General features: G+C 44.6%; 1 protein-coding gene across 2 annotated transcripts in view; it reads right to left on the reverse strand.

Annotated features, from left to right (window-relative positions):
• The window catches only part of LOC139559369 (zinc finger transcription factor Trps1-like), a 201,841-nt gene that overhangs the window by 144,636 nt on the left and 41,116 nt on the right, over positions 1 to 16,089 (reverse strand). For both annotated transcript variants that reach the window (XM_071375336.1, XM_071375337.1), the window contains exons 3-4: positions 9,076 to 10,193; positions 3,727 to 4,874 (exon numbers count right to left, since the gene is read on the reverse strand). In XM_071375336.1, coding sequence (XP_071231437.1) covers positions 3,727 to 4,874; positions 9,076 to 10,193 — 2,266 coding nt within the window. The remainder of the gene's footprint in view (positions 1 to 3,726; positions 4,875 to 9,075; positions 10,194 to 16,089) is intronic.

A 16,089-nucleotide genomic window follows, 5' to 3' on the forward strand; every position in this document is an offset into this window, starting at 1 on the left:
CCCACCACCACACACAAATAAATGTGGTGCACACACACACGCATCTACACACGCACGCACGCACACACACCCAGCCAAATGTTTTTTTGCCAGTCCAGATGTATCTGTCTGTACAAGGCTAGCTGCAGTCATACACTAGTGGATGATTTAGGACAGAGCAAGATGGCGTTTTGGCAAGTCTATTCTCCTCCTCTCTCTCTCTCTCTCTATCCCCTTTTTATCTCTCTCTCTATACCCTCTCTCTCTCCCTCTCTCTCTATCCCCTCTCTCTCTCTATCCCCCCTCTCTCTCTCTCTCTACCCCCCCTCTCTATCTCTCTCTCTCTCTCTCTTTCTCTCTATCCCCTCTATCTCTCTCTATACCCTATCTCTCTCTCTCTCTCTCTATCCCCTATCTCTCTCTCTCTCTCTCTCTCTATACTCTGTCTCTCTCTCTATCCCCTATCTCTCTCCTACTCTCTTTCTCCTCCTCTCTCTAAATTCAATTTCAATTTAAGGGGCTTTATTGGCATGGGAAACATATGTTTACATTGCCAAAGCAAGTGAAATAGATATTTCAAATGTCATATTATGTCTTAATACAGTGTTGTAATCATGCGCAAATAGTTAAAGAACAAAAGGGAAAATAAATAAACATAAATATAGGTTGTATTTACAATGGTGGTTGTTCTTCACTGGTTGCCCAAATCTTGCTGCTGTGATTGCACACTGTGGTATTTCACCCAATAGATATGGGAGTTTATCAAAATTGGATTTGTTTTTGAATTCTTTGTGGGTTTGTGTAATCTGAAGGAAATATGTGTCTCTAGTATGGTCATACAATTGGCAGGAGGTTAGAAACTGCAGCTCAGTTTCCACCTCATTTTGTGGGCAGTGTCTCTGTTGGGGATGGCTTTGTTATGGAAGGTTTGGAGAGGCTGGGGGGGACTGAACTGGAGAGGTTGGGGGGACTGAACTGAACTGGGAGATCTGAGCTGGAGAGGCTGGGGGTAAAACATGTTACAGTGGAAGTCTTCCATACCGGTGCTGTGCAGGGTAACGATGCTGTAAGCCCTAAAGGCTGACTGAGAATGTAACATGTGTGTGTGTTCTGTGCTGCTCAATATTACACTATGATACACCTCTTCATCTCTTCATTGTTCCTTAAGAAAAGATGGAGAATGTTCCCCCTCTGCTCTGCTCTGCTCTGCTCTCACTGAAGGTTGATTTATAGGGATGGCCTCAGACAGGGTGGGTAGGCTGTGTGTGTGTGTGTGTGTGTGTGTGTGTGTGTGTGTGTGTGTGTGTGTGTGTGTGTGTGTGTGTGTGTGTGTGTGTGTGTGTGTGTGTGTGTGTGTGTGTGTGTGTGTGTGTGTGTGTGTGTGTGTGTGTGTGTGTTAGACGGCTCAGCATCAGTATGGTGTTCACGTCCAGGCTGCAGGGTGGGTGGGGGTCTGGAGGTGAGTGAGGTGGTGACCAGCACATAAATCTACAGCACAGAGCCAGACCAGAGCAGGCCACTAAGGCGTCTGCATGCAGTACATAGGTTTGCTTTGCTCCTAGCATAACTCGGCTAGGAGAAGCAACCATCTGTGCACTCGTACTCCTTAAAGACCTTCGCTTGGAAGCGAGAAAAAAGCGTAAATATTCCTGTTGTTTGTCCCTCTTGAGCCACCGTAGCAACAACATAGCCAGAAACACTTCCTCAAAATAGTCAGAATTAACTTAAGATAAATCAAGAATTGTGTCATTCATTTTAACGTTTTTTTCCCCCAGGTAGGTCTTAGTCGTGCAATTTTACATGTTTGGAGCAGTATTCCTCAAGTGAAAAAATGTGCATGAAAAACTAGTTGTCTCTCATTGAATAACAACAAACACTTCCTTTAAGACTGAAGGAGTAATACTGCTGACCAATCACCGACCAAGGGGCGTAAAGAATGTGTGTGCACGAACAAACGGAAAAAACCTGCCGAAGACCAATATGATCAAAAACATAAAAAAATGTCATCATAATATATGTGTAAACTGTTTCAATTGGGAACATGCGGTAAGTTTTACTCTTCCTGCACACCAGACATCATGCACGACAAGCTAACTCACAGACACACACCACATCTCCAGGTATATATTGTAGTTGAATGGAACAGAGTGTAATATGTACAAAGACACAGAGACGAATACAAAACAGAGGTGGAAACAACATGTATTTGTACACATGCAGCAGTGGAGGCTGGTGGGAGGAGCTATAGGAGGATGGGCTAATTGTAATGCCTGAAATGGAATCAATGGACCGGTATCAAACACATCAAACATATGGAAACCATTCCGTTCCATTAATTCCATTCCAGGTACTGATTCCATCCCGCGCACGAGCACACACACACACACACACACACACACACACACACACACACACACACACACACACACACACACACACACACACACACACACACACACACACACACACACACACACACACACACACACACACACACACAGTGTTTGAGGCGGAGTATCTCCTGGGAACCCCAGCAGAAGCAGGTCTGATTTCTGCTCTCTCCTCTGTGCATTAGGGCTATGAGGCCTGAATACAAAAAGCACCTTATTCAGCAGGCACACAGACAGACACACACACAGCAACATCAGGGTCTGGAAACAGAGCCCCTCCGAGCCCACCTGAACAAACCTTCCAGGGTCTACAGATCATGATGGACATCACACAAACACTCAAGAAAGAGCCTGTTTCTCACACACTGAGGGTGGCCCTTTTAGCTGTTTTGTTTCAACCTTTAACACTTAGCCTAGAGGGGTGAGCATTTTATAAGCATTACAGAAATGAAGCCTCCAACAAGTGATCAACAGGAAATGTGAATTATTATGTGGATTATAATTAATGGACATTGTTGTCAGGGTTGATACATTTTTCGTTAAGGGAAAATCAGGTCGGTAATTTCAAAGTGGAAATTACAAACATTAGAAGCCTTTTAAAACCTGAAATACAAGTTTTGCACTTCTATTAGATTTACCACAATTGATTTCTCAGCGCTCTGGCACTGCGTCTGTAAAGGCTTCAAGCAGACATATGGATCGAGCTACTGCACAAGACTCACTTCTATCGATACATTCCCAAACAGCCGAATCTAAACAGGCTGCTGAGCTGAAAAGGAAAAATGCTCTGTAATTGATATCTTATGTGGATGTGTAATAGAAGGTAATAGAGTGATTTCAGTGGCTCAATTATCTATTATATGGTTCAGTTGCAGAGTATTTTCCATAACCCACCCCGATACAAAGTCACACAGGAAGGCAGCACAGAGACACTCACACATACATACACACATGCATACACACACACACACCTGGCAAAGGCAAGACTAAATCTAAGCCCACAAAGGGGTTATTGAATTACTTGACTTTTAACATTTCACTATCGATTCCCTAAAGTTGATTAACTACATGTACTGTGTGTGTCAGCGCAAATCTGCTGCTCATTATGAGCAAAACTGGATTTACTTCAACGTCACAACAGATCATCTCATAACCCAAAGTTGAATGAAGAACAATGTCAACAATGCTTACACTAGCTGGACTCTAGCACTGAGCCGTGATGCATGATACCACACTCATTTTTATCAATGAAAATCAGGTTTACAATGTGACGCTGAACCGCTTAACTAATTGACTGGTCGACTAACTACAACATGTCAGCAACGTCTGCAAATAGACTCAACTCCCCACTACTCACCTGTAGTGACGGAAGATCTCCTCCTCCACATCTGTGATGAAATGGCACTTGGTGCATGAGTGCTCCCCGTGAGGGCCCTTGGGGGCCGAGATCCTCCCCGTCTCTGCGCCCTCCTCCTCGGGCTTGACCTCCAGCACGCCATGGGTGGCATGGGCGCTGTCGTAGTGCAGCAGGAGCAGGTCGATGTCGCTGGTGGCATAGGGACACTGGTCACACAGGTGGGTGACACTGGGCCTGGGGGACGGGGAGATGTCCTGGGGAGACAGCTGGAGTAGGAGGCGGGCACAGTGGGAGCAGGCACTCTTCCTGCAGGCGAACGGGTAGGAAATCTCCCCCAGGTGCTTCTCGGGGCTGCAGAGGCCACGCGGGCAGAACGGGCAGTGCTTGATGGTGCACTTATGGATGCTGTGGGCCTGCTGGTAGTGGCGGAGCAGAGGCGCCACCACAATAACCTCAGGCCCGTGGTTCATGGAGTAGCGGAAGTCACAGAACTGGCAATTGTAGCTGGTCACCACCGTCTCTGGGTCTGTTGCCCCCGTCGTGCCACCCATTCCTGTCTTGTCTTTCCTCCGGCTGTGGGGGGTCAGGTCTCGATCAGGGTCTCTCTCTCGGTCCCTGGCCTTGCTGCTCCCTCGTTCCCTCTCGGCTGGGCTGCCCTCCCTGGTCCCTCCTCCCCCAGGCTGGTTGTGTCTCTTCTCGTAGTGCTCCAGGAGGCGTTGTGAGCTGGGCGACTCACAGCTGAAGCTGCAGTACTTACACCAGTAATAGTCCAACACTGTGGCGCCGTCGTCGGTCCCCGTCCAGCCAGGGGAGTCGGTGGCGCGGATTGGAACAGAGTAGCCAGCCACCGAGTCGTCCTCCGCACGGACCGCCACCCGGTCCGCCCACTTTCCCGGTTCCGCAACCTCCGCACCACCGCCCCGTGTCACACAGTTCCCCCTCCTGTCCGAGGGCTTGTCGTCATTGGGCAGCTGCGGGGGGTGGGACTTCATCTTATTCGGGTGGGCAGACAGAAAGTGTTGCTCCAGCTCCAAGGAGGAGCTGCCCATGTAAGTGAAGTTACAGAACTTGCAGCGGAAGTACTTGGTGTTTCCCTGACAGTCCGGAGTCTTCCTCCCGATGCCAATGAAGGTGCCTCCCAGCGTCACCTGGAACACAATGAAGAAGAGGAAGAGACATCAACTCATGTTGATTATGCATTTCGCTTCAATGTCTTTTTTCTTCCGCTGATTTACCTGAATCTTATGTTTTCTTTTCCTTCGTTTTATTTGCAACAATTATTTATCACAATCCTACTCTTTATTTGTTGATAAATATGTGAAAGGGGAAGGTGATTTACAAGCCCCATGGACTTTTAATTTCTCTTTTAACTCTCATCATATATTTTTTCATCTGTGAAAACAATAAAGATATACAAAATAAACCCAGAGCAATACATAGACAAAGTGCAATATGTGAGTCAGTCAGTCCTACACACAGACACAGGAGAAAACCATCCTGGCAACACCCAGACTCATCACAGAAAGACCAGGAATAAAGAGAACGGCTTATTATCTATATCTACACTGAGGTGAGGTGAGCTCAGTTCAGAATGGTTTATCAGATTTCACAATTCCATGACCAGCGATTCAATGATAAAGTGAAGAGGAATTGAATTGAGCAAATGGAGTCGATGTGAAGAGTCCATAGAACTTGAACACCTGCGATAACTGCCGCTCCTTTATATGGTAATACACACTGTATAACAATGCAGTCTATTACGCTTTATTACAAATGAATTCCCTCGTTTTATTCAACAAGGGAAACGTCAAACTGAGATTGTTTTGATGCTCAAGTTGACAATACAGCCAACCAGAAGCAGGGTGGTAGAAGGAAGGGGGTTATATTTGAATACTGCTAAAGAAACACCTGTTCCCTAATAATACACAACAAATCCACCCTCTATTTCCAAAAAGCATGAAAATGGTTTTGCAGGCGTGAACATCGAGAGTGCCTCGCAGGGATCAGCCGTCAAGGTTGTTGTCTAGTAAACGCAACAAACCAAACCAACCTTGCAGTCAAACATGTTCCCTGAATTTCAACATCCTGCGCACCTTGACCTCCAAGTCTGCAACAAAACGTCTCAAATCGAAAACATAAGGGCGGCTGTGTGAAATATCCCGGAGCCAGAGAGGTTTTGTAATTGGTAGACTATCCAGTGTGTGTAAGTGGGAGGTCTCAATCCTCATGTGGTTTAAAGCAGCCTGACGTCACTTTCTAGACGATATGTAATGACTGAAACAGAGTGGGTCTCTCCTAAAACTGCCTGAAGAGACTAGCTACATACACCATTTATTATATGACCGCTCCAGTCAGTCAACTGAAACGTCCTCTGAAATATGAGCAATAAAATAAATACACTGTAATACCAGACCATGTCTACTATGGAATGAAATGTATTTTCATTTTTGTGTATTTTAATAAAGTTTTGGGATTTTAAGTGGGAAAATATGGGGCTTGTGAAACAATTGAAATAATTGAATGCACCTTGTTAGTTCGTAATCCTGCTACTATGAGGTCTGCTTTTCTCTGCCTTCTTAATGCAGTAAGACTACAGATGTACGATCTTAAGTCAGTAATTACCACTTTTTGCTCTAATGGAAAATGTATCAACCCATACAAAAAATGTCCATTAATTATAATCCACATAATAATTTGCATTTCCTGTTGCTGCAGAGGAATTTTCCTGCTGTAGCAGACTGGCTCAAATGAAGATCCTACATATGTATCTGCTCTGAGATCAGTGTGTAAAGGTATTACCGTGTCTCTCCAATGTCTCCAGAGTCCAGAGACTGCAAAGTGCAATAAGACCACAGCAACGTCACAAGATTATGATATCTATTTAAAAATGCTTAACGATGCACAATGCAGAAATCGCTCCACCATTTCCTGGTTGCTACAGTTCAAATAGTTAGGTTATTTTCAGTTTATGTGACAAAACAAGCAAGTATAGTGGAGAGAATCATCGTACCATCTAAACCGCTGTGAAATATCTTGTATTTTCGGCTGTTTGAAGTTGGTGTGCAAAACCAAAAGTCAAAGATGCAAAAACGAAACTTAAGAATGGGAGGTATAGAAATATGGCACATAGAACAGATCTACCACATCTTAGACTTGTTTTCAATGAGAATGGCAGATCTATAAGTCCCATTTCTATGTGAATTTGATCGGGTCGGCCAGAAAGTTACATATTGCCGCTTTAAGTGATATCCACAGGCTCTCTCAGAGTGAACATATGTGAACATGTGCAGTAGACTAAACATAAATGCCCATCCATAACATTCACTTGTCTGTGGAACAGTAAGGGTGTGAATTCCTGGGGAACTCAAAACATTCCCAAAAATAACAATATGCAAAAAATCTGTATGAGATACCACACAAGTCTGGCATTCACCAGAATTGTTCTCCCACAAACACATATACACACATTCTGACTCCCCTCACACACAGAGACAGAAGCACATGCCAACTCACACACAAAAACATGATAGACAAGTCAGTCATTTTTTGGACACACACACACACACACACACACACACACACACACACACACACACACACACACACACACACACACACACACACACACACACACACACACACACACACACACACACACACACACACACACACACACACACACACACACACACACACACACACACACACACACACACACACCAGATGAGTGTTAGAGAGAAAGTAAAAAAGGTGACAGCCACATCAACGCATCAGCCCTTAGTGAGCCGTCCGAGACAGGCAGACTTTTTTAAGGGGGTAAACTAATTTAGAGGTAATTACAATCCTTGGTGGGCTTAAAGGACAAATAGCCCTTCCTGCTGTATGATATGGCATTAAGAGGCCCAGACCCCGGGCCAAAGGCACCTCATTTTTAAGGAACACTGGAGTTAAATACGCCACTCGAATTGTAAACATGACATTGTTGAATTTGAGGGAGAAACCGCATGCAGCGAAAGCTGTGCAGATAAATGGCTCTGACATCTGTTCATTACCCCTCGTTTAAAATAAATCGAGTTGCCTGTTTTCACTGGCTCCCTCTCCTTTCCCTACACTCTTTCCTCCATTTTCATTGGGTAATGACAAATGAGCAGCCTTCGCTATTACCGCATGGAAAATTCCACTAGGGGATGAATACAGAATAGTGTTTTTGATTCTATTTTTATATATTTTTATATTTCATAGTGACAATATTCGAACCCGGTGACATCCAATTGATATGGATAGTGAGACAACGATTACTAAGAAATATCTTTCAAACTAGCGGTTGGTAATAGCACCGAGTCACGTATGGCTCTTTTCTTTTGGAGATATTAGATAATATGTTTCAAACTCCCAAACAGTGGGGTACTGTATGGTCCATGTGTGCAATATATGTTTGGCAGGCGTTTTCATGGATATTAAAGGTGCAATATGCAGAAATCGCTCCACCATGTCCTGCTTGCTAAAAATCAAATAGTTAGCCTAATTTCAGTTTATGTGACAAAGCAAGCATTGCATATTGTAGAGAATCATTGTACCATCTAAACCATCTGAAGCAGCTTTTCAATAACCAAAAATATTATATTTTTCAGCTGTTTGAAGCTGGTGTACAATAGTAACAAAAACTAAAGAACGGGAAGCATAGAAATAGCGCACATAGAATATAACTACTGCTTCTTAGACTTGCATTCAATGAGAATGACATATCTATAACTCACATTTCTATATGAATTTGGGAGGTGGCCCAAAAAGTTACATCTGCAGCTTTAAACTAATGGCTAAACCGTAGTCCATGAATGTAATGTTTCAAGTTGAGATGTATTTATGACAGTGATAAAACAGACTACAGTTCCCATGAGGCCTCTCTCCGTGGGTGTTCAGTCACTCTGATGACTCAAGTGTACCACTAAGAGACAAGTCTCAAACCACGGCTGGCCTGGGTCTCAATGCAGAGAATGGTTGAGTTCCTGTCCGACTACATTGCCAGACACACAACGCATGGATAAATATTTAACATATAAGCTAACCACATCATATGATACAGCAATCTGATTCCCGGCTGCACAGTCGATGATGTGTCAGGTAACAATTGGTTGATGCAATGCTACGCCTGGGCATCTAGTCGGGCAGGGACTCTACCATTATACAGTACTACTGACGGGCGTTCTGATACTTCGAGTTTCTCTGGTTATGTAAAACAAACACATACCCACTAACCAACAGGTAAATATTGAATGCCCACAAAATGATGCGAATCATGTAAAAATTATACAAAGAGTTGATACAAAATGGTGTGCAGAGCATATTTACCTGTACGTCGTAGGTGCCGTTGAGTAACAACCGTGTGGACCCTGCAGCATCCTGTAGGGCTCCGGTCAGGGCAGCGTGGGACGGGGGCCGTGTAGCGTCTTTGGCGTGGAGGCTCTGTGGGGAGAAGCCCACCATGTTGTGCAGGGCCAGTATCTTAGTGTCCAGCTCTGCGTCCTGCCGCGTGCGGTTGTGCAGGCCCAGGTGGTACTTCCGGAAGTGTTTGATCAGGTCCGTGGGGTCGTTCCCATAGTAACCATACCCACAGATGTTGCACTTGAAGTCCTGCAATTTGGGAGAGGAAGGAGGGGCTACCCCTGTCTCGGGCCCCAGGGGACTGGGCATGGTGTCCTCGGCCCCCTCACCTACCCCCCTGTGTGGGTGGAGAGGGCGTAGCAAAGGGTATCCAGAGCCATCCATACCATCCTGGTGACCTGAGAGACCTCCTGTGGGGCTGTAGGAGGGGTCCCTGTCCTCGCCGTTACGGGTAACGCCCTGGACGATGACGCCGCTGGCACTGCTGTAGCCCCTCCCCTGGGCACCCAGCAGCAGCAGTCCCTCCCTGACACCCACCCTTTCTCCCCCTCCTCCCTCCCCGGCCTCCCCCCTCTCCCCCAGCAGCAGCTCCCCAGCCGGGCTGCGTGCCTGACCCCCTCCCCCCTCATCTGGTTCTGATCTGAGCGGAGACAGAGACACAGTCCCATCGGGCTGGGCCCGGGATGGGAGCGCCGGCAGATCTGAGTCTGTCACCTCATGGCAGGGGAAGGACGCTACATTTCCTCCCTTTTTGTGGCTTGGGTAATTAAAGCCAGGCGTGTCGCTGCCGACTGTCGGCACTGTTCCTGCTCCTCCACCCCCCCTCCCTCCTCCTCCATCCTGTTCGATGGAGCCTGAGATGGAGCCAGGGGAGGAGGAGGGGTCCTCCTGCTCGTCTGGGACCGGCACGTGGGCCCGGCCCGGTTTGTCTGGCAGCAGCCCGTCGGCACCGTTGGGCTCTGAGGCCTGGCTCCCAGCACTGTCCTCGCTATCCGGCCCGGTGGCCTCCGAGGCCAGAGTCTCTCCTTCTCCTTCCTCCTCACCACCGAAGCTTCTCAAAGGGGGGTTCTTTTTCCTCACCATATCTGCAAGCAGCACACACAGACAGACAAGAGAGAAATGTTTTAGTGTCACGCTTCATTGAGGAATAAGTACAGTATATTAAACACATGGATAGAGGAATGAGGGAAAATGATTAAGTGAACTGGATCTCTTTTCAAGAACCACTTCAATCGAAGTCTGTACCAAACAAGATGGAGACTGTACCAAATAAGATGGAGACTGTATCAAATAAGACGGAGACTGTACCAAATAAGATGGAGACTGTATCAAATAAGATGGAGACTGTACCAAATAAGATGGAGACTGTATCAAATAAGATGGAGACTGTATCAAATAAGATGGAGACTGTACCAAACAAGATGGAGACTGTACCAAATAAGATGGAGACTGTATCAAATAAGATGGAGACTGTACCAAACAAGATGGAGACTGTCCCAAATAAGATGGAGACTGTATTAAATAAGATGGAGGCTGTATCAAATCAGATGGAGACTGTACCAAACAAGATGGAGACTGTACCAAATAAGATGGAGACTGTATCAAATAAGATGGAGACTATGGTGGTTCTATTTTTTTCACGTCTCTCTCTCTCTCACACAATCAGTAAATAAAAACATTCAAGAGTTCCTCCATTAAATACAACAAAGCTAAAAAAGAAGGTATTTTTTGTACTTAAAACAATGGTGGCCTTTGAGCTCTGGGCCATAAACAGAACTCATGCTCTATAAGCAGTAACGACGCCAGACGCTGAGTGTTGTTGATGGCATTGTGATAAACACTATCTGTGTCTATAGTTACTGATAAGGCTTGTGAAGTGGCTGTGGATGTAGTTTAGTATTAAGTTAGAAGGAATGAAATTGGAATGTATAAACTGATTATAGAGTTGAATTACAGTCAATGTTCAACAAAATCATTTGTCCATGTTTATGTCAAGCATACAATGGGTACGAAATTGCACTCAAAATAAAATAAACCATTTAGTCGGCATTGCTGCAGCACAAACTGAATTAAAGGAATTTGTAGGATGGAGGGGATCAGCATGAGAGCAATATTCAGAGTTTGTTTCAGTGTGCGTGCGTCTGTGTGTGTGTGTGTGTGTGTGTGTGTGTGTGTGTGTGTGTGTGTGTGTGTGTGTGTGTGTGTGTGTGTGTGTGTGTGTGTGTGTGTGTGTGTGTGTGTGTGTGTGTGTGTGTGTGTGTGTGCGTGTATAAATTCACTAAACCCCAATTTTCTCCATCCAGAGTGCTAAGAATTTCTCATAATCCCAGTCTCATTTCTTCTCCAGTGAAAAATATGGAGAGTAATTTCCTAATGTAGGTTGTAAAGCAAATGGGTATTAAATAAAGCAATTTATGTTTGTAAGGGGCAACGCCTTTACCCGTGTTCATAAAAGCCGTAGGATTTTTTTAATCTGCAACCGAAATCTCAACAGTCGCCACACCCTGTTTCTATCATTACCAAGTCACTGTTGGTTAGCTCCCATCCCTCTGGCCAAAGTGGAATTTTACAACCACAGAGCATGTTATGAATCAAAATAAATGAATTAACTCACATGATTAATCAACAATGAAACAATGAATAACTGGCCTAGTGTTCTAAAGGCATTCTTTTCATCTTGTTCTCTGGGTCTACGACTTCAATGCACAAAAAACACATTGTTAATAAACGTGTTACAATCCGCAGCCGACAGACTCTGACCCCCAAAACTAACACTTACGAGAGTTTAAATTAAACTGGGCTGAAAACTGCGGGGATTGTGTAGATCTGTCCCAGAGCTTTGGAACACTTTTCCAACAAAGCCTCATTATTGAATCACACCCCTTGAAATGGCTTCATTAACCTCTCCTAAAATTAGCCCAAAGACTAACTCAAAACTACTACACAAGACAGAGCATTTACCCGACCAGCTTGAACAAGAAGGGGTAAATAGGTCTTCAAGCAACAGTATTAGCATTCAACAACAAATCAATGTTAGAGTGTTCAGAAGAATAGCAGAGAGACCTAGTGGTAAACAAAATAGTCCATCAAATCCCACCCCCACGCGGAGTAGAAGAATCTTTGGGATTTTTACTTTTAATGAACTTTGAATTAATGTAAACCCTTCAAAAAATGTGAATTCATCCTTAATCACATCTCAGACAAAATAATCTTCTGAAGCAATGTTCATTACCTGGCCCAGAAGCACTGTGTCTGTCTCTTTGGTAATGTCACTAGGTAGCAGCGAGAGCGGAGCTACAGTCGTTCTATCCTCAGCTAGAGTTCCTCACCACAGGAGGGTGATTTAGCATGAAATGTCTCCCGACTCATAAAAGAGAAAGGTTTTTTATTCCTTATATGCCGTACAATTCCATGAAAACTTCAGCGGAATGGACAAGACATTACCATTCCAATTCCCCATCAAAAGACAGAATAATGGTCTCGTATTGCTCCCAGGCATCTGCACTGTTCCTACTGTACCAGTCAACTCACATCAACTTTTTCTTCCCCCCTTACCTCCTTTCACCCCCACCACTACCCGTTATTTTCCTATATTATGGTGCTCCTTGTCTGTTATTGTGCCTACCTCAAGAACTTACTTAATAAAGTACAATATGCCTTATGCAGAAGAGACAACAATAAATGTTATCATTAAAAAAGTGTGGAGGGATGGACAGTTCAGAACCTGAATACAGAGCAGTAGGTATGGGCTGTTGATCCAGGTTCAGAACCTGAATACAGAGCAGTATGTATGGACTGTTGATCCAGGTTCAGAACCTGAATACAGAGCAGTAGGTAGGGGCTTTGGTTCCAGGTTCAGAACCTGAATACAGAGCAGTAGGTATGGGCTGTTGATCCAGGTTCAGAACCTGAATACAGAGCAGTATGTATGGACTGTTGATCCAGGTTCAGAACCTGAATACAGAGCAGTAGGTATGGGCTGTGGTTCCAGGTTCAGAACCGGAATACAGAGCAGTAGGTATGGGCTGTGGTTCCAGGTTCAGAACCTGAATACAGAGCAGTAGGTATGGGCTGTGACTCCAGGTTCAGGGCCTGAATACAGAGCAGTAGGTATGGGCTGTGACTCCAGGTTCAGGGCCTGAATACAGCAGTAGGTATGGGCTATGGCTCCAGGTTTCAGAACCTGAATACAGAGCAGTAGGTATGGGCTGTTGATCCAGGTTCAGGGCCTGAAGACAGAGCAGTAGGTAAGGGCTGTGACTCCAGGTTCAGGGCCTGAATACAGCAGTAGGTAAGGGCTATGGCTCCAGGTTTCAGGGCCTGAATACAGCAGTAGGTATGGGCTATGGCTCCAGGTTTCAGGGCCTGAATACAGCAGTAGGTATGGGCTGTGACTCCAGGTTCAGGGCCTGAATATAGCAGTAGGTAAGGGCTATGGCTCCAGGTTTCAGGGCCTGAATACAGCAGTAGGTAAGGGCTATGGCTCCAGGTTTCAGAGCCTGAATACAGCAGTAGGTAAGGGCTATGGCTCCAGGTTTCAGGGCCTGAATACAGCAGTAGGTAAGGGCTATGGCTCCAGGTTCAGGGCCTGAATACAGCAGTAGGTATGGGCTATGGCTCCAGGTTTCAGGGCCTGCATGCAGCAGTAGGTAAGGGCTATGGCTCCAGGTTTTTCCTCTAGTGTTTTCTAATCTCTACCTTGGCTGAGGTGGTGCCATGAGTTCTGCTGCAACCGCCTTGTATAGAGGCCCTGCTGGTCAACAGTGATTAAATGTGATAGAAAAAGTTTTCAGAAAACCAAACATAGCCCTGTTTACCAGTGCACGGAAAAGCTACCCAGCGGTGCAAAACTGGTTGAAACGACAAAGTTCACTCAAGTCTGTTTCTCATCACACCACACTAGTCAACATGTTATGCCATTAAGACAGCAAGAAAGAAATATGCAGACAGTAATATGTACAGCATGAACAAACAGTACAAGGATTTGTATAGCGAGATAGTGTTGTTAAGTCAACTCTCATAGAGGCTCCTTCAGTTTAAAGCCTGATGAACGAGACTGACACTCCTGCCCCAACCCTATCCATGACAGGTCTTTCATAAGACGGTCAGCGTCCCAAATGGCACCCTATTCCCTATTTAGCGCACTATGTTTGACCAGGGTCCATGGGGCTCTGGTCAAAAGTAGTTCACTATGTAGAGAATAGGGTGCCATTTGGGATGCAAACATTAAGATAGCAGATAGGAAGAAAAGAGGCTTCTGGCAGATTACCTATTCTGAACTCAAAGGTGTGCTCGTATTCCCATCCAACCAGCTAATTGAGACTATAACTCCCCATTCCAACAAAGTAAGCAACCCATGAAAATGGCAAGATCACCCACAGAACTTCAATCTTACTCCCAGACGATTATCATACAAATGTAATAATCTTGCACAAAAATATCGCCACAGAAGCAAACAAAGATTTTTTTTTTTAATCGTATGGTAAAACTGTATTGTACGGGGAAATTGCATTGTATAGAGAAACCATTTCACACCTTCCATTTCAGACGCATCAAATGTACTTTTCTGCAGTCCACTGGTCTATAATCAATAGCATGCCTAGTAACCCCGGCAGTCAGCTGCGAGCGGAGGGGAGGCGGGCGAGAGTGAACCCCGCGTCGTCTCCTGTTACACCTCAGAAGTAGAGAGACATTAGGCCAAACACAACGATACAGAGGCTCATTTGTAAGGAGGCAACGTGATTCAAAATATGTCATCTTAAATGTCAAACTAAATTAGGAGGTCCTGTTTCATTACCTCTCTCTCTCCCGCTCTCTCTCTCTCCCTCAATTCAATTAATTTTAAGGGGCTTTATTGGCATGGGAAACATATGTTTAAATTGAAATAGATAATAAACAAAAGTGAAATAAACTACAAAAATTAACAATAAACATTACACTTACAAAATTTCCATAATAATAAAGACATGTCAAATGTCATATTATGTCTATATACACTGTTGTCATGATGTGCAAATAGTTAAAGAACAAAAGAGAAAATTTATAAACAAAAATATAGGTTTTATTTACCATGGTGTTTGTTCTTCACTGGTTGCCCTTTTCTCGTGGCAACAGGTCACACATCTTGCTGCTGTGATGGCACACTGGTATTTCACCCAAGAAATATGGGAGTTTATCAAAATTGGATTTGTTTTCGAATTCTTTGTGGGTCTGTGTAATCTGAGGGAAATATGTGTCTCTAATATGGTCATACATTTGGCAGGAGGTTAGGAACTGCAGCTCAGTTTCCACCTCATTTTGTGGGCAGTGTGCACATAGCCTGTGTTCTCTTGAGAGCCATGTCTGCCTACGGCGGCCTTTCTCAATAGCAAGGCTCACTGAGTCCGTACATAGTCAAAGCTTTCCTTAATATTGGGTCAGTCACAGTGGTCAGGTATTCTGCCACTGTGTACTCTCTGTTTAGGGCCAAATAGCATTCTAGTTTGTCCAGTTTTTTGTAAATTCTTTCTAATGTCAAGTAATTATCCTTTTTGTTTTCTCATGATATGGTTTGGTCTAATTGTGTTGATGTCCTGGGGCTCTGTGGGGTGTGTTTGTGTTTGTGAACAGAGCCCCAGGACCAGCTTGCTTAGGGGACTCTTCTCCAGGTTCATCTCTCTGTAGGTGATGGCTTTGTTATGAAAGGTTTGGGAATTGCTTCCTTTTAGGTGGTTGTAGAATTTAAAGGCTCTTTCTGGATTTTGATAATTAGCGGGTATCAGCCTAATTCTGCTCTGCATGCATTATTTGGTGTTTTACGTTGTACACAGATTATATTTTTGCAGAATTTTGCATGCAGTCTCAATTTGGTGTTTGTCCCATTTTGTGAATTCTTGGTTGGTGAGCAGACCCCAGACCTCACAACCATAAAGAGCAATGGGTTCTATAACTGATTCAAGTATTTTTTAGCCACATCCTAATTGGTATGTCAGATTTTATGTT

The sequence above is a fragment of the Salvelinus alpinus genome, chromosome 29 (assembly GCF_045679555.1).
Source record: "Salvelinus alpinus chromosome 29, SLU_Salpinus.1, whole genome shotgun sequence".
In the NCBI taxonomy this organism is placed as follows: Eukaryota; Metazoa; Chordata; class Actinopteri; order Salmoniformes; family Salmonidae; genus Salvelinus; species Salvelinus alpinus.